The sequence below is a fragment of the Topomyia yanbarensis genome, chromosome 3 (assembly GCF_030247195.1).
Source record: "Topomyia yanbarensis strain Yona2022 chromosome 3, ASM3024719v1, whole genome shotgun sequence".
NCBI lineage: Eukaryota > Metazoa > Arthropoda > Insecta > Diptera > Culicidae > Topomyia > Topomyia yanbarensis.
This window is the reverse complement of record NC_080672.1, coordinates 228,031,376-228,052,086: the sequence shown is the minus strand read 5'-3', so window position 1 is coordinate 228,052,086 and position 20,711 is coordinate 228,031,376. Positions and strand designations below refer to the sequence as shown.

Sequence of the window (20,711 nt, the reverse complement as noted above, 5' to 3'; positions counted from 1 at the left end):
CTCATCACCCTGTAATTCCGGAAACGGAAGTCGGATCCATTAGAAATTCAATAGCAGCCTATGGGAACGTTACACCTTTCATTTGAGACTAAGTTTGTCAAAATCGGTTCAGCCATCTCTGAGAAAAATGAGTGACATTTTTGGTCACATACACACACAGACGCACATACACACATGCATACATACATACACACATACATACACACACAGACATTTGCCGAACTCGACGAACTGAATCGAATGGTATATGTCACTCGGCCCTCCGTTAAAAAGTCGGTTTTCAAAGCAATTGCAATACCTTTCTATTGAGAAAGGCAAAAAGGTGCGAAATCGGCAGTCCCAAAAAGTCGATTTTTATAAAAAAAATTTTTTCGAGATAACATAAAATCTCGACGTTTCATGTATTTTAAAGATGTTTGGCATCAAAAATACGAAATCGATTTCTGAAATTTCATGGGGTCCCCCCATTGAAAAAAAAAATTGAGTTCCGGCTTATATGGGAATTTCATATGTGACCGGACGATTTAGTCTATATTTCCGGACCCATATAAGCGATTCGTACGAAATTTTATAGACATCTGTTGGGATATTATAGCTACCATTTGTGACTAAGGTTGTGAAAATCGGCATAACCATTTCCGGGAAACTGATGTGAGTTCGTCAATTTTGAAAGATGGCCGCTTTTCCCAGGCACTTCCGGAACCGTCTATGGTGGTCAATGTAGTCAACGAAAGTTTGGTTGGCCGTCGGTGACCTAGAACAGCAAATTGAAGTTGTTTGAGAGACATTTTAGCGAAATTTTTACCTTTTTTTGCTTTCATCGGAGTATCGGCACAGACTAACAGACATAACACTATGAGAGAATTCCCTCAAAAAACATCGATCCGACAATTTTCCCAGATCGCTAGCTCCACCTTTTATTCACAGTCCCAAACACTCATTTACTGGTGGGTTACCCCTCAGGTTTGGGAACAATTTTTCACTAGTGGTCTATCCCCCATATGCTTGTTCATATGTCAGTGGCGCCATAATTTCAAATGTGGCCACAGTCCCAACTACAAATATTTTTAAAATGACCGTTAAAGCGGGCGAAGCTTTGTTTTTGAGTGTTATGTCTGTTAGTCTGTGGTATCGGTTTGAATCACAATTTGCTATGTGATCGCACGCCACAACATATAACTCCGGAACCGGAAGTCGGAACGTGATGAAATTAAATAGCAATTTACGGGGACGCAATACCTTTCATTTGAGAGCAAGTTTAGTTGAATCGGTCCAGCGATCTCCGAGAAACCGATGTGACTGTTATTCTGAATTTAGATACTTCCGTCGGGGCTTCCGGAACCGATGATGGTGGCCAATGTGGCCAAATAGACTTTGGATGGATGTTAGTGACCTAATACTACAAATCGAAGCAGATGTGGTCATATTTTGGAAAAATTTTCACCTTTATACATTCATTGCAGAATTTATTAAAATCGTCATTTTCTGCGTGTTCGCACTCATCACCCTGTAATTTCGGAACCGGATCCATTAGAAATTCAATAGCAGCCTATGGGAACGTTGCACCTTTCATTTGAGACTAAGTTTGTCAAAATCGTTTCAGCCATCTCGGAGAAAAATGAGTGACATTTTTGGTAACATACACACACAGACGCACATACACGCATACATACATACACACACAGACATTTGCCGAGGCACGGCTAACTAGTGATTGGTTAGCTGGAGCGAAAAGGCCAAGCGCAAAATAAGAGAGTGAATGGTCTGTTCATGCCGAGGCAGGTTGGCGCAGCGAATGGCACCCGCGTAAGGGGTAAACCCAGCCACCCCGAAGCAAGACAGAAGAGTGAGTGTATAGGCGTATAAGTGGACTGCCTCATGCCAAGACGGGAGGGTCGTAGCGTAGTATGTTGGAACTAAGCTATCGATGCCTCATGGCGTGGCAGAGGAGTGAAAGGGTGAGCATCCAAGTCAGTCTCACACTGCATGTTAAGGGTGAGCATAAAAGTCAGCCTCACAGGTTGGTAGAGGCTAGCACAAAAGTCAGCCTAGCAAGGAATGAAAAAGGTGAGCACAAAAGTCAGCCTCGCATGGTATGTCAGAAGTGGGGCCTAAGAAAAATGTCCCACATGGGATGCCAGAGGGAGTGACAAAGGTACAATAGAGTGGCACGATTGAGAGTGAATCAGGTGATAGGGTGAGCACCCAAGTCAGCCTCACATGGTATGGGTAGGGCGAGCACAAAAGTAAGCCTAGCAAGGAATGAGTAAGGTGAGCACACAAGTCAGCCTCGCATGGAACGTAAAAGGTGAGCACAAAAGTCAGCCTCATGTGGAAGTGTTTGAGAATGAATCAAAGTGCGATTGAGAGAGCACCCAAGTAAGCCTCATACAGGATGTATGAACGCGTGAGTGAGAGTGAATAAGTACATTTAGTACAGCCATCCCCCCAGAAGTAATACCGAGAGGTAGTTCCTGGGAGGAATGATGGCGGAGCCCAATGGAGTTTAGTCGGTATTAATGGCTGGTCACCATTCGAGTCCGACACGCCCCCAGTGCACCCCGTGCGGTAGATTGGACCCTACCAATAGCACGTGTACTGGGCTAGGACATAAAGGTCTTCTCCATTGTAAAAAAAAAGACATTTGCCGAACTCGACGAACTGAATCGAATGGTATATGTCACTCGGCCCTCCGGGCCTCCGTTAAAAAGTCGGTTTTCAGAGCAATTGCAATACCTTTTTATTGAGAAAGGCAAAACGATCACAGAAAAAAAATTGAAAAAGAAAATTAACAATTCTGCAAAAAATCATGAATAGGCACAATATTTCTGTACATCACATTTCAATGAGTTTTGAAGGATTTAAAACTTTTTTAGAGATTTTCGTAGGATTAACTGAAAACCTGGTCAAGTCTCCCCATTTTCCCCTACACGAGAATAGTCTTATCTGACTAATCTGCCGATAATAATCTCGTTATCTATTATTTCTAACACAGGTCAGAAGAATATGAACATAATGGATCTGAGACCAAAATGGCTCTACAGGATGACGATGAGGGCTATGAAGATCAAGATACACAAGGTATGTTCTCGTCCAAGGTATTATCTTTGTCTCCTATGTTCATAACTTTTATGCAACCACTCTTGTGTTTTTTGTTTATTGCATTCTAATTTTCTGATGACAGACTTGGTGATTGAGCACGATTTTAATCCACCTAGTAGTGTGATGAGACATTTCTCATCTCCTATCACTCTCTTCGGATATTATATCGATTGAGAACATTTATAACATGATGTTTCGCGATGTCTTTGATGACACATACTAGGGGAACTGTGGGTAAGACGGACAGGTGGGGTAAGACGGACAAATGGTTATTTTAGGGATATAACATTAAAACTTCAATTACATGTGTACCCTATCATTATGGGTAACCTTGGATTATGAAACACTTAGTAGGCGCTGAATACTACTAAACGTTTACAATTTAAGCAAATATTAATCAGTAGTGCAGTTTGGTGCGGATGTAATTTTCAAGTTTCCAATTTTAAGGTTTAGCGATGAAAAAATCAATTCTTTCGCGGATTTTTCCTTTATTTCAACCTTCGTAGAAAATAACAGGTAAGTTTATTTATGCGTGAATAAGTACAAACGTTAAAAAAATATGTGTACTGGTGGGGCAAGACGGACAGTCTTGATTAATTCTATTGATTCATTCTTTTATGAATGTCTCGCCCGTAGAAACGTAACAAAAGCAGTCAAACGTGAAGAACCATCAAGTTAGCTGAAGTCATGTAGTAGACTGCAGGATGTACGTTAATGTGACCGAGGCTCAATACGCAATTCCTAGAACCTGGTAGACGTTTTTGTGCAGGTCCCATACTCTGGCTGTGTGTAATCGAGGAACTAATGTTATCAATTACGCGTTTAATATATAACTTTCCAGTTTTGTTTAAGTGATTGTGACTGATCATTGGAACTGATTGTCTAGCTTTCTTTACTCTTTATGACAACGGCAAAAACGATATTAGAAAATACATCATTTGCTTCAACTCTAAATCGAACCCCAAAACGTCATTTTTCACCCCGAATTGAACATATATATTCAGCAGAACCACAATCTATTCTAAACATCAGCAGAAACAGTAAATTTTAATATTTTGCTTTGTGATCATCCTTTCTGCAACATGTCCGTCTTACCCCCACCATATGTTCGTTTCACCCGCAGTCTGGAAAAAGTGCAGATATTTCTTCGTTTTCCAGTTCTTTAAAAAAATGATTTTTTTTATTATAATTCCTCTGGGCACTCCAAAGCCAACATATGGACTCAAAACACTTACTTCTTTTTCAAGAAATGGATGTATTCTTATTCAAATACTAAAATTGCTCCTTTAAAACCTGTTTTAATCCACCTAGCGGTGCAATTGTGCCTTTCTCATTTCTCTAAACTATGGCACGGAGGCTTTTTATGTTCAACATAATTGTGGAAATGTCCATTACATTCTTAGTACACTTTGCACTTATACACAATGGCATGCCAGCCACGAACTTGATGAGCTACGTGTCGACGGTGAAACACTTGAAACAAAAAAATATCATACTCCATTAGCCTAATCATCATTAGATCAATGTTATCTGCTTGCTAACTCATTTTGTCATGCGGGGCTGGGTATGTGAAGAGGGCGAAAGTCCCATGAACGAACGACTCCCCAGCTTAAATTGGTATGCTTTGTGATACAGTGGTGGTTTAAAGATGATGGGGTTGAAAGGGAGGGGTATGAGGGCTGGATGGGGTGGTGGTCTGAGGGGTGATTTAAGGAGATTTTTAAAGGAGGGGCGCGAACAGTAGAGGGGGGGCGGGGGTGTAACCCCTCTCCGTAAACCATCAACTACGCCCCTGTTAAAATCCAGAAACACTAAACGAGTCGAAAAAAAAATTTGGCCGGGATTAGGTTGACGTTTTTCAGAGTGATTGCATAACCTTTCTATATGAGAAAGGCAAAAATGTGCCAAAATCCAAAAAAGTGAATCGTAGTCAAATTTTTTTTTCGAGTTTGCATCAAATCTCGACGTTTCATGCACCTTGAACACATTTAGCATCAAAAATAAAAATTCTATTTTTAATTTTTCCTATAGTTTATATGAGAAATTTCTGTGTGGCCGCACTCTGAAACCCGTAATTCCGGAACCAGAATTCCGATCGATCCAAAATTCAATAGCAACCGATGGGAAGGTTGCACCTTTCATTTGAGACTAAGTTTGGGCAAATCGGTCCAGCCATCTCTGAGAAAAATGAGTGACATTATTTGACACATACGCACATACATACACACACACACATACACACACACATACACACACACATACACACACACATACACACACATACATACATACACACACACATACAGACTTTTTCCGATCTCGACGAACTGAGTCGAATGGGATATGACACTCGGCCCTCCGGGCCGGGATTAGGTTGACGTTTTTCAGAGTGATTGCATAACCTTTCTATATGAGAAAGGCAAAAATGTGCCAAAATCCAAAAAAGTGAATCGTAGTCAAATTTTTTTTTCGAGTTTGCATCAAATCTCGACGTTTCATGCACCTTGAACACATTTAGCATCAAAAATAAAAATTCTATTTTTAATTTTTCCTATAGTTTATATGAGAAATTTCTGTGTGGCCGCACTCTGAAACCCGTAATTCCGGAACCAGAATTCCGATCGATCCAAAATTCAATAGCAACCGATGGGAAGGTTGCACCTTTCATTTGAGACTAAGTTTGGGCAAATCGGTCCAGCCATCTCTGAGAAAAATGAGTGACATTATTTGACACATACGCACATACATACACACACACACATACACACACATACACACACACATACACACACATACACACACATACATACATACACACACACATACAGACTTTTTCCGATCTCGACGAACTGAGTCGAATGGGATATGACACTTGGCCCTCCGGGCCGGGATTAGGTTGACGTTTTTCAGAGTGATTGCATAACCTTTCTATATGAGAAAGGCAAAAATGTGCCAAAATCCAAAAAAGTGAATCGTAGTCAAATTTTTTTTTCGAGTTTGCATCAAATCTCGACGTTTCATGCACCTTGAACACATTTAGCATCAAAAATAAAAATTCTATTTTTAATTTTTCCTATAGTTTATATGAGAAATTTCTGTGTGGCCGCACTCTGAAACCCGTAATTCCGGAACCAGAATTCCGATCGATCCAAAATTCAATAGCAACCGATGGGAAGGTTGCACCTTTCATTTGAGACTAAGTTTGGGCAAATCGGTCCAGCCATCTCTGAGAAAAATGAGTGACATTATTTGACACATACGCACATACATACACACACACACACATACACACACACATACACACACACATACATACATACAGACTTTTTCCGATCTCGACGAACTGAGTCGAATGGAATATGACACACGGCCCTCCGGGCCGGGATTAGGTTGACGTTTTTCAGAGTGATTGCATAACCTTTCTATATGAGAAAGGCAAAAATGTGCCAAAATCCAAAAAAGTGAATCGTAGTCAAATTTTTTTTTCGAGTTTGCATCAAATCTCGACGTTTCATGCACCTTGAACACATTTAGCATCAAAAATAAAAATTCTATTTTTAATTTTTCCTATAGTTTATATGAGAAATTTCTGTGTGGCCGCACTCTGAAACCCGTAATTCCGGAACCAGAATTCCGATCGATCCAAAATTCAATAGCAACCGATGGGAAGGTTGCACCTTTCATTTGAGACTAAGTTTGGGCAAATCGGTCCAGCCATCTCTGAGAAAAATGAGTGACATTATTTGACACATACGCACATACATACACACACACACATACACACACACATACACACACACATACACACACATACACACACACATACACACACACATACATACATACACACACACATACAGACTTTTTCCGATCTCGACGAACTGAGTCGAATGGGATATGACACTCGGCCCTCCGGGCCGGGATTAGGTTGACGTTTTTCAGAGTGATTGCATAACCTTTCTATATGAGAAAGGCAAAAATGTATGAACTGTACTTTTCTGATAGCTAGTTCGAAAGTTCTTTCTTTTTATGTATTTTTTCTAGTATTTTTTCTCAATTGATGTTGGATGGGGTCAAAAATTGTCCAAACTGTGCAAAACTTGGCATCTGGGCTAACTTTGACACTTGTCACAATATGAAGGGAGGCTTTGAGAAACACAAACAAATCGAAATATCCTACACTAACTTCGAAAGCTTTAATTTTTAAAAGTTACAAAATACTCCTAACTGAAAAATATTACTTGTTAATTTGGTAGAAAATATTCCCAGTTGAACGAACAATGGACGTACGCGAAAAAAAGTCATGTAGAATACTTTTTGTGAAAGAGTCTTATAAAACAGACTGCACAAAAATTCATTGCGAATTTTCACAGAAATCAATAGAGCTTAGGGTTCGTCGCGGTTACGGTAATTACCGCAACCGCGCGGTATTTACCGCACTGATTTAGCGGTGCGGTGAGACACTTTTTCCCGAAGATGCGGTGCGGGAAAGAGCATTTACCGCGCGGTCTTACCGCAACCGCACCGCAAAAAATTATTGATAAGGTGATAATTTTGATTATTCTAAATTGATAAACCGACTGCTATAATGAAAGAAAATCTAGCTGTGTTCGAAATATTTTGACGCTATTATTTTTACGATATATTTTGGACTAGTTATTTTATACTTCTAAGTAAAACTTCACAAACTAACCATTTCAAATACATAAAATGGAAGACCCAAATAGAGACAAAATTATTAGATCATTTGAAAACAATAAATTTTTACGCTTAAATCCAATTGAAAAGTGCATCACTTCTCTCGATTTCTGTTGGAAATCGTGGAAGTATGAATCGTTTTCGATATCAATTTTTTTAACTGTGAATTTCGACTAATTTAAAGGAATTAGAGATGAACTAATTATGCTGGGACTTAAACACAACCCAAAGAATATAATTATCTTCATCAAACCAAACGAATTTGGAGCAATTGGCAATAAAGGATACAAATGTATGAAAGCATCCAAAATAAAGAGGAGTCCAAATTAGGATGATTATTCTATCATTCGTTCATCAACATTGTATTTCTATCTTCTTTGATTGCTGTGTAAATTCAATGTGAATTTTTCTGCAGTAAATTTTATTGGACTCTTTCTCAAAAAGTATGCTACATAACTTTTTTTCGCCTACTTCCATTCGAATTTACTATAATTTTCTACCAAATTAAGTCCTAATATTTTTCAGTTAAGACTATTTTATAGACAGTTATCACGGCATTTAATTAGCAAGGGACTGGAAGGTGGAGTATATTTTTTAATATTAAGAGCCATAGTACTCAAGGGAGAGCAAGGAGTTGAAGGTAGAAAGTTTTGAAAAGCGTGGAAGGATCATATATGCAAGCTTAGAGCTCACCGGCGACTTAACTTTTTGTCTGCTACCGTAAACTTTCTCCCTTCAACTCCTTGCTCTCCCTTGAGTACTATGACTCTTAATATTGAAAAATATGCTTCACCTTCCAGTCCCTTGCTAATTAAATGCCAATTGAAGTTTTTGCCATTGGCTCTTTGGGAAAATATTAGAGGAAACTACATTAAATGCTAGAACATTCGAACTAGCCTTTAGAAAATTACACTTCAGACATTTTTAAAGAGAGCAATCTTAGTTTTTGAATGATAATACATCTGTTTCTTGAAGAATGCGGAAGTTAGAGTTTTGAGATATTTTGTTCGTAAAACCCCCTATTTTTAAAAATCATTTCTGCTGTATGCTACCAATCATACATTTTTTGCAGTTTTTCTAATGTTCAATAATTCTGTACCGGTTGAGACTGGACTCCTGATTAGATGTATTGTATAGAGCGATTTTTTTCGTCAAATATGGCGTCGTTCTTATTAATGAAATACAATATGTTTTCATTTCACTGTATTGGAGTATATGCGCTACTATATAGAAGTACTGGTATTTCGACTTTAATTTTTACATTTCTTACAAAAGAAATGTATAGGATTCGCTCAAACTTTGAAAACTTTTTCCGAGGCCCGGAGGGCCGAGTCTCATATACCAATCGACTCAGCTCGACAAATTGAGACAATGTCTGTATGTGTGTGTGTGTATGTGTATATGTATGTATGTACAAAATGTCATGTAATTATCTCAGCAATGGTTGAACCGATCTTAATGAAATTAGTTTCAAATGAAAGGCCTAACGTTGCCATTTGACACTATTATTTTTGATTTTTGATATGTTGTTTACTTTCTGAGATATGTGCGATTTTGTCAAAACACAGCAGTTTTTTCGCGAATAACTCTTGAAAATTACAATATTGTCCAACAAACTGCACATAAATAGAAAGCTTGTTAAAATACCTTTCTAACAAGCTAAAGATTGTCTAAATCCGTGGACGAGCGGCGGAGATATTAAACATTTTGTATTTTTAGTCCTCGCTTACCAATTTCCATTAACTAAAAATGAGATTTTTTCATACAGAGTATTGCTTTACTGGGCAAAACTAAACCGATTTTGAATATCGGGGTATGAAAACACATCTACGTGATTCAAGGAATTCGATGTTGAGAACATTTTGTGAATTACCTTTATAATAAATGAACTATTTCTCAAAAATCAATATATAAGTTCACTTCAAAGACAAAATAATGTGTTGATAAAGAAACAGTGAGTTCTAGTATTTATTCCTTGGATAAGGCATTGCGTTCAATCATGAGGTAAATGTTGGATGGTATATCAATACACAGATCAACAAGTAATTCACCTAGTAGTGAGATAAAAGATTTCTCATATAATTATACTCGTGGCGTCACCGAAAGCAACTGTATGTTTGAAGCCTAAAAATCTAGCGAAAATTTAGCTCTTTTCCTTTTACTGCTCACATTAATTATGACAAGAATGAAAGAAATCAATATATCATAATAATATACCTATAAAAATAATATCATTAACCATCATTTGCCATTCCGCACGCCCTCCCCCCCCCCCCCCCATCACGCTCTCTCTCTCTCTCTCTCTCTCTCTCTCTCTCTCTCTCTCTCTCTCTCTCTCTCTCTCTCTCTCTCTCTCTCTCTCTCTCTCTCTCTCTCTCTCTCTCTATCTCTCTCTCTTTCTCTCTCTCTCTCTCTCTCTCTCTCTCTCTCTCTCTCTCTCTCTCTCTCTCTCTCTCTCTTTTTCTCTCTCTGTCTCTCTTCTATCGCATCTATCTAGCTATTTCTGTATCCATTTCTAAGTTGTGTGATAATCTGCCAATCTGAAATATTTATTAATTGTAATTGCGAAGGTTTGAGAAAACAAAACTATATTTGGTCTGCTGCTACATCAACTCAATTTTAATTCAATTATATTCAAAGCCTGTATCTACACTATAATTAGGGACCATTCATAAATTACGTAACGCTTTTAGGGGGGGGGGGGGGAGGGGGTACAACAAGTTGTGACATGTTGTGACATAGGGGGGAGGGGGAGTTAGCTAGATCGTTACGTAACATGTTTTCACCGAAGAAAAAAAATTTTTTTTCTTGGAATTTGTTACGTAATAGGGGAGGGGGGATGGAGAAATTTGTGACAATTTGTTACATGGGGGGAGGAGGGAGTCAATTTTGGGCAATTTTTGCTTAACGTAATTTATGAATGGTCCCTTAAGGAAATTCATGGATATATTCGAAAAATATTTGGCTTAACTGGGTAATATGAAAGTTTGACGATGAAAATTTTCAAAAGAGACATTCTACTATTCGTATCTATTGAATTTTGAATGAAATATATGCTCAAAGACTGAAAGCTGAAGTTAGCAGGATTGGTCTTGCCATCAACGTTTTGAAGACAAAATACATGAGAGGAAGAGGTTCTAGAGACGACAATGTGAACCTCCCACCAAGTTCGGATTGACGGTGACGAAATCGAGATGGTCGACGAATTTATGTATTTGGGCTCACTGGTAACCGACGACAATGATAACAGCAGAGAAATTCAGAGACGGATCTTGGCGGGAAATCGTGCCTACTTTGGACTCCGGAGGACGCTCCGGTCGAACAAAATTCGCCGCCGCACGAAGTTGATTATCTACAAGAAGCTGATTAAATCGGTGGTCCTCTACGGCCACGACACCTGGACTATGCTCGTGGAGGACCAACGCGCTCTTGGAGTTTTCGAACGAAGGGTGTTGCAAATGGAAGACGGAACGTTGCGCAGGCGAATGAACTATGAGTTATATCAGCTGCACATTCGATGTATTGGTGCGAACTTTCATGAAAAAAACGGATCAAAGACCAAAAATATCCACAATTCAGATCCAGGAAAAGAAGTCTCCCAAAGTACCCACTCTCGATGGGGGATGCAACTACAATGTGTCTTCTAACTTATCGTCGTCCATATCTGGATATACTGAGTAGTTTGAACCATTTCTTTTTCACAGTATTGGTCTGTATAGGACTTATTTATGCATATTTTCTGCACGAGAATTCTGAACGAAACGATATGAAAGCTATAAGGATGAATGCATTGCAAGCAACTGAATGCACGGCTTTTATGCTATCGACATAGCCTAGACATTTCACACTATTTACTTCAATGCAAATAAAAATTTTGAAATATCTACCTGTCTCATTCACGAATCGCATTCTCCCTGTCGATCTCTGTTCAAGGGGCTTAAAAGCACATGTGATCTTGTCTCACTTTACTATATTCAATTGCGCGTTAAAATACTGGACCAGTAAATTCTATTTTGTACATAAATCTTTTTTTCGGGAATATGTGACCAAAAGGTAAACTTCGAATTCCAAAGTAAATTGAACGTTCCAGGTTACTGATAAATAATTAAGGTCCAACAATAAAGTATAAACACCAGATAATCTTAAAACGACGCCGTCAAGCAAAGAAGCATGAAAACAAAAAAAATAAAACCAAAAAAAGATGGAAGCCCTAGAAAGTCCATTGCATATTTATTAGCCTTTTCTCAGAAAATGGGTTTTTCAAAACATTTCAAAACTTTTTGATGCAATGGCTCTCAAATTCGTACAATCCGGTTTATTCATTTTCTTGATTCAAAAATGTTTTTAGCTTCAAATATATGACCGTTTCATTTTAATTATTTCATTCCGCATCTTTTTATTCGTTTTGTTCATCTGCGTTCATTTTACTTATTTTATTCGTTTCATTCTTTGGATTCACTCTGATCAGTTTATTCTTTTTGTGCATTTTACTCATATCATTCATTTAACTTATATTATTCATTGTTTTCATTGTATGCATTTTATTCAGTTTTTCCAGTTTATTTCTTTTTGTTCAGTTTCTTCATTTTAATAATCTGACTACTTTTTCAGTTTTAATCATTTCATCCAAATAATTTATTTGATTCAATTTATTTCTTTATATTAATTTATAGCCTTTTACCATTGTTCAATTTTTCATTTTAATCAATGCATTTAGTTCTGCCAATTTCATTTATTTTTTACTTTATTCATTTTGTTAATCCATTCTTTTTATTCATTTGATCCATTTCATTAATTTGATTCATTGTATTCACTGGATGAATTAAATCAATTTGATTCATTTGATTAATGTGATTCATTTCATTCATGTGATTCATGTGATTCATATGATTCATTTAATTCATTTGATTCATTTGTTTCATTTGATTCATTTGATTCATTTGATTCATTTGATTCATTTGATTAATATGATTCATTTGATTCGTTTGATTCATTTGAATCATTTGTTCCATTTGTTTCATTTGATTCATTTGATTCATATCTTTAATTTTATGCGTTTCATGTTCAGTTATTCGTTTTATTTATTCTATTAATCTTATAACTATTTCTAAATATAATCTTAATTTTTTTTATTAACCTAATCTAATTTCATTCGTGTATATTATAATTTTGGTTTACATTAATTTTTCTACTCATTTTATGAATTTAAAAACCTATTATTTCATTTTTTGCTTTACATTTTTATTTCGTTCGTTTTGTTGATTTCTATAATTTATTCAGTTTATTCGAGATTTTATTCGTGCAAGATTAGAAACTGCTTTCATCCTACATCTAGTTGGGTGCCTACTTCTCGTGAGTTCTGCAAGCTAATCCAATAGTGAAATGTGTAATTAATGTCTCATGTCACTTCAAGGTGGATTAAATCGGGGTTTTTTTTGGTGAAATTCCTTTAAGAATGAAAGGTGGTTAACTACGTAAATACGAAAATCATCCATTTCATTTTTATATGTCAAAAACGTTTTTAATCCACCTAACAGTGTGATGAGACATTTCTTATAACTCTTATCACTCTCTTCGGATATTATATCGTTTGAGAACATTTAGAACTTGATAGTGGCAGGACTCAGAGAATCGCTCAAATCAGCATAGGACAACATCAGTGCTAGAAATCTCATACCAAATCAATGGGAAAGCGAAAAAATGGCCCATAAAATAGACATACAAACGAATTATTGTTAATGCTCTGTTAATAAAATATCTAAATTGTGGTGGAAAAACTGAATTTTCCTGAAGGGGTTATATATTGTACTGAGCCATAAAAAATCGAAATTTTTTTTGAATCGATTTGAAGTTTATACTGTACTCAAATTTCCAACGCGACTGAGAACTAAGAAATCAACGCTTTTTCTTGAAAAGGGTGATACTAGCAGTGATACCATTCAAAAAAAATCAACAGTGAATATTTCCAGACTTGGTTTTATTTCCTATTTAAGAGCTATTGTGTTTTTTACATCCTAGATTGTATGATTCAGTGATCGAAACCCAAAACTTCATAAAGTATTTGAAATTATTAAATTAAAATTTGTTTTTGCTATTGAAATTGACAAAATGATAGTATCGCCCCTTTGGCGATTGTTTACTTTTTCGGTCCCACCTATCAGCATTGAAGCCCTTACGTTTTATTACAATAACTACCGTTCTACACCACCGATTTCGTCCGTGTTTTTTTCAATAGCGATCATTGTTACTATTTACAGCTGGTATCAGCTTGATAATCCTTAAAAAAAAAAACGAAAATAACAGTTTCGCCTCTAAACTGCTAGCAAAAAAAGTATCGCCCTGTTGGTTTGCATGGAGCGTGGAGGGTGAAACTTTAAATAAACAAACAAAAATACAGTTCCGCCCGTTGTACTTTTTGCTGTAGTTTAAGAAATCAATATCGTAGAATCAAAATTTTTAGGTTAATTTGTTGCGTTTCAAAGCCCTTATTTGCATGTATGAAAAAAGCCTTATGTTTACATTTGTAAGTATCGCCCTTTTCACAAAAAAGCGTTGAAATGAAATCGCAGCTTCTGATATCACGCTATCTCTGAAGTGCATGCGTGCATAGTTCCAAATTTTACTTCGACATCGACTTTTTCTAAAGGTGACTACCCAGTAGTACCCTTGATTTGAATTATTATCGCTAATCCTAATGCCAAAGAACAAATTAAAATCTCTCGAAAACGAAAATCATCATCATTACTGGAATTTTCATTTTCACGAATCTTTTCGATAACCTTCCGTCACTTGCGTTAATGCACTGGGTGCACAGTGCTCTGAAAATCTAGCGAAATCGTCTTAGGGCACCAGCGGGTCTAATTCAGAGCAATCTGCGCGGCGAGTTAAATCTGTAAAGAATACTAAAAATTAATTTCTATTCCATAATTTTCAGTTCAGCAATTCGAGAGATCGTGCTCACCGCAAGCCATGAAAAATAGACTACGTTGTGAAGTGATGGTCACTATTTATTAAAAAATCACGGTTAAATAAAAAATAAAACCATTAAAAAAATTCAAATAGTTTATAATTTTCACAAACTTATTAGGAAAAATTGTTTAGTAAGCTTTTGTAATATTGTGTAGGAAAAAAGCTGAAAATTTCAGTACTTTCTCTATCTGCAGCATATAAACCCTTAAGTGTACCAATTGATTGGTATACGAATTGGAATAGGTTCGCCAAATTTTGGAAGAAGTCTATAAAATAACCCCTTGAAAACTACCTAAAAATTGTTGTAGTTCGATGCAATAAAAAAATCTCCAGTAATGAAATGTACCTATTAATGTGAAACAAAGTGAATAAAACATACAATAAAGATCCATTTTTATCAGTCTCATGGCGTATTTTAGGCTGACAAAATGGGGACATTGACTAAAGCGGGCAATTTTTTTCTTTATAATAAACTGAAGCTGTTAAAATATTCTTCCCGTCCCTTGATGTAGTCTGATAACTATTTCTGATTATGATGAATTTTTCATTTTTGCATATTTCCATCTTCATGATAAGGAAAACATGCTCAAGAAAGGATTTACTCGAATTCAGTCTTGTTCGTCTGCTAGAGCCCATCAAAGATATGTTCATATTTGGCTGATAAAATCGGGGTTTCAATGTATTATAATAGATATTCAGCATTCGAAAAGGTTTTTTTTGTGAACGAGTGTAGAACGACTTTGTTTCTATTTACTTGAAATCTGCGGCGTAGCCAGAAATTCGGTTTGGTGGGAGTTTGGTGAAAATCGATCATACTGTCCAAACGGCATAATTCCGAAACCGTAATTTTTGAAGCTTTAAAATTATGCAGAATTAATTTTTCAGAAAATAGTAACAGAGTTCGTGTCTTTAGCGAATTTGTTGAGACTTTATTGTTGTCATGAATATTAGCCTGAGAAAATTCACCATAAATACTTCTTGGACGATATACCGTCAAAATTATTTTATCAAATGAATTCGCTGTTTAACGTTTGTAAAACTCATCGAAGATACTAACCCTCCGAAATTGGCGGTTTCAAAATGATGCTATCTTGACCTTAAATTACTGTTTTTAAACATTTGACCTATACATATAATTGGCCATACAACAAAAATCAAATTCTCATCAAAATCGATCAGGACCTGCTAGAGTCGAATGGAAATCATCATTTTTCATAAATTTCTCTCTACATTCGGAAAGTGTTATCCTCGTTATTAATCATAATACGTTTTCGTCTCAACTCGACGAATTTCCAAAAAAAACCTGTCTTAATCCACCTAATGGTGCAATTGTGCTTGTCTCATTTGTCCAGACTACGATTCCATGGCTGGTTATGTTCAATACAATGGTGGAAATGAATATTACATGTTCAGTACGATTTGCACATACATACAATGGATCTTGAGATACTATGTGATACTGAAACATCGCCTTAAACCAGCGGCGGATCATGAAGAAAGATCCGGGAGGTCCAGGTCCTGCCGAAAATTTTCAACTTGTTAAGAAATTTTCAACTAGTTTTAATTTTAAAGTAGCAACCCCTCACTGTATACTCCCTCCGGGCCGGTATGATTGTCGATTTTTAGAGTGATTGCATAATGAGAAATATTGCTATATGAGAAAGGCAAAAATGTACCAAAGTCCAAAGAAGTCAATTTTTGTCAAACATCTCAATGTTTCATGCATGTTAAAGTCATTTGGCATCAAAAATACAAATTTGATTTTGAAATTTTTTCATTTCAGTTTATATGGGAATTTACTGTGTGATTGCACTCTTCAACTCGTAACTCCGGAACCGGAAGTCCAATCAATAAAAAATTCAATAGCAGCCAATGGGAAGGTTGTACCTTTCATTTGAGACTAACTTTGTGCAAATCGGTCCAGCCGTCTCTGAGAAACAGGGGTCACATTTTTTTCCACATACACACATACACACACATATATATACACACAGACATTTTCCGATCTCGACGATCTCAGTCGATTGGCATATGACACTCGGCTCTCCGGGTCGGGATTAGATTGACGAATTTTAGAGTGAATGAGAAAGGCAAAAACATTTTTAGCAAATGTTGAAAGTTATGCATTTTTTGGTGAGCAGTTCTATGTTTCATAGACATTAAATCAATTTTAACTTCGCTTCCTATTAAATAAAGACCCTTATTACAGTACTTTTCTACAAAAACGAGCTCAATTTGAAAATAAATCTGAGGATTATGATTGATTACATAACTCTGGAATTTTCTATTGGAATGTTTTAAGGCAGGAATTTGATATCGATGCTATTAGACAACTGTGAAATCAAGACCAATAGATTAGTTACATATCAGGACCCCATTCTGACAATTTATCAAAAGTCCTCATGATGTTTACAACAACAGGTTATCAATCTACGGATCAGATAATTGTTATTGTAATATTGAATTAAATCAGTCTGCATCAATAAATTTTCAACTTCAATCCAATATTTTTTTTGGGTGTGGTGGGGGGGTTGTATGGTGTTAATCCCCAAAACCTTCTCTTGGCCACGCCGCTGCTTGGAGTTATTTATTTCGCTTTTCATTTTCCGATATGTTTCAGATCGATTGATGGTTATAAGTTAGAAAAATTGCAGTCAGAAGGTTCGCACAAATGAACGTTTTAGTATTGATAAGTTATCAAGTTCCAGACAACTTGGAAGTGTTCAGTGATTATTTCTAGCGGTTGTAGATAGTAAAATGAAATACAAAATTTGTTTTATCGAAATAATGTTTAGCTTATTTCAATGGATTATTACTATATTGAACAATAAATAGGCGACAAAGAGTAATCAACAAACAACAAGCCATAACTTTTGAAGTATTCAAAATAGATATTTAAAGTCTTTCGTAAAGTTATTCGCAAAAGTAAGAGCTACAAATTTGCTGAAGACATCATTTCGATATAATCACTTCCAAGAAAATTTGTGAAAATATCTCACTCATAGGGGGATTAATCAGCAAAAGCACAATACCAAAAGAAAGGGCATATTACCTCCATTAAATTCTCCGAAGATATTATTGACCTAAAATATGCCGTTTTGGCGTTAATAATAGATTACATGTTTTTGGTCATATTTCTGGCAATGGGAAATGATAAAAATCTTTCGTCCGCATTTAATGTTAAATATCTCTTTTGATAATAGTCCGATTTCAACAATCTATAGCTTGTTCGAAAGGTGTTCGTTAAAACTATTTAAAAACATATAAATTAATCTATATTGTCAATTTCGGCAGATAATTTAAAAAGAACTGCAAAAAACGCCATTTTTACGCATTCAAACATTCATATCTTGGAAACTAAACATCAGAATCAAAAACAAATTAATAGCGTTCATACTGTTTTTTAGTTCTTTCATTTAAAGTTGGTTTGGATAAGATCGGTTCAGCCATTGCTGAGAAACACGAATGAGAATTTGTCTGTTACATACAGACACACAGACACACACACACACATACACACACAGTCATTGTCCCAAATCGTCGAGCTGAGTCGATTGGTATATAAGACTCGGCCCTCCGGGCCTCGGAGAAAATCTTGAAAGTTTGAGCGAATTCTATACATTTCTTTTATAAGAAATGTAAATTATTGAAAATATGAAAATTTAAAGAAAAAAAATGAAACTTCATTTCTTATTACATTTTTATTCCACATTTTTCAATTAACTGAAACGTTGCTAAAATAAAAGTTTTCCTATTACTGCGGTAGAACGTTTTTGAATGTATAATGTTTGCCTTACAATGTACGGAATTTTATTAATAGAAAACAGTGGCGGCGCTTAGGAGGAGTGAAGGGAGCAGTCACCCGAGCGGCAAAATTTGGGAGCGGCATATGCTGCTCAACGTAATTTAATTATTTATTAGTGATTATCATTGTAGAAAATTAAGAGTATTAACGATCAGAAGTATGACGCATCTGACGGAACAAAACAATATATCTGAACCTGAACCTCAAACGTAACGATCTTAGCAAATGCAAACGGAAATTGTTTTAAAATTCCTTTATTAAAACTTAACTATTTTTGAGAATAAAAAAACTCTGTAATGGCCTGAAATTAACAAAAGGAAGAATAAAGGTAAAAGTGCAGTTTATGTCTCAGAAATAAAGAACCAGAAAAATTGGATTCTTGCTGCTGTAATTTATGATGTTATTTTTTCTTATGTTTATATTAACACTGTCTAATTGTAGCAAATATAACCCACACATTGTACGGCTTTTTATTTTACTTCAATAACCTTTTCAAACTATTGGGAATTTCCAACACTATGCAATTAGTTTTTGGCAAATCTTTGCACTAACCCCTTTAAATCTTTTGTTACCTACCGTACCAATCAGTCTAATGCCACCATGCCTTTTCCTGTATCAATATGTCGTCTCTAGCTCACTCCTTTCATTGCCGTTTGTCGCCAGCTTCGCAGAGCACGAGGACTCCTCAGGTTCCCTTCATCTTGGTCGACCCACCTTGCTCGTTGTGGCTACTTGTGCAAGTCGGATTAGTTTTGGGAACCATTTTACCGGGTTGTCGTCCGCAAATTTAACGACGTTCCCAACTCATCACAGCCTCGCATATTTTGCTGTTGCAATTCGTGGTTCATACGTCATCTCTACATGCTGTTTTCCAACTGCATTGGACCATGGATCGTTCGCAACACCTTACATTCGAAAACACCAAGGGTACATTGCGTTCTTCTGGCGCCCTTGGCGGAGCCTCAGTTTTGTGCCCTGAACACCACTTTGTCTTCCTATTCTGTTCGAATTTCGAACAATAACTGAGTGTGTAATTGAAAATGGCACACTTATCGTGATTTACTTTATGACTTATCTGCACTTAGTTTATAAAGTAAATTAAGATATCGAAGTATGTAGACTTGAAAAAAGGACGATAACTATTTTTTAGAAAATCCTTCGAAAGTGACGCGGAAAATCGAAACCATCAATATAGACTACTATAGATATAGATATAGATATAGATATAGATAAAGATATAGATATAGATACAGATATAGATATAGATATAGATATAGATATAGATATAGATATAGATATAGATATAGATATAGATATAGATATAGATATAGATATAGATATAGATATAGATATAGATATAGATATAGATATAGATATAGATATAGATATAGATATAGATATAGATATAGATATAGATATAGATATAGATATAGATATAGATATAGATATAGATATAGATATAGATATAGATATAGATATAGATATAGATATAGATATAGATATAGATATAGATATAGATATAGATATAGATATAGATATAGATATAGATATAGATATAGATATAGATATAGATATAGATATAGATATAGATATAGATATAGATATAGATATAGATATAGATATAGATATAGATATAGATATAGATATAGATATAGATATAGATATAGATATAGATATAGATATAGATATAGATATAGATATAGATATAGATATAGATATAGATATAGATATAGATATAGATATAGATATAGATATAGATATAGATATAGATATAGATATAGATATAGATATAGATATAGATATAGATATAGATATAGATATAGATATAGATATAGATATAGATATAGATATAGATATAGATATAGATATAGATATAGATATAGATATAGATATAGATATAGATATAGATATAAATATAAATATAGATATTGATATAGATATAGATATAGATATAGATATAGATATAGATATAGATATAGATATAGATATAGATATAGATATATACACACACAGACATTTTCCGATCTCGACGATCTCAGTCGATTGGCATATGACACTCGGCTCTTCGGGTCGGGATTAGATTGACGAATTTTAGAGTGAATGAGAAAGGCAAAAACATTTTTAGCAAATGTTGAAA

The 20,711-nt window shown here is 35.5% G+C and overlaps 1 protein-coding gene across 6 annotated transcripts in view; it reads left to right on the top strand.

Moving 5' to 3' along the window:
- The window catches only part of LOC131688806 (muscle calcium channel subunit alpha-1), a 1,302,489-nt gene that overhangs the window by 993,149 nt on the left and 288,629 nt on the right, over positions 1–20,711 (top strand). For all 6 annotated transcript variants that reach the window (XM_058973340.1, XM_058973339.1, XM_058973342.1 and 3 more), the window contains one exon: positions 2,996–3,081. In XM_058973340.1, the coding sequence (XP_058829323.1) occupies positions 2,996–3,081 (86 nt within the window). The remainder of the gene's footprint in view (positions 1–2,995; positions 3,082–20,711) is intronic.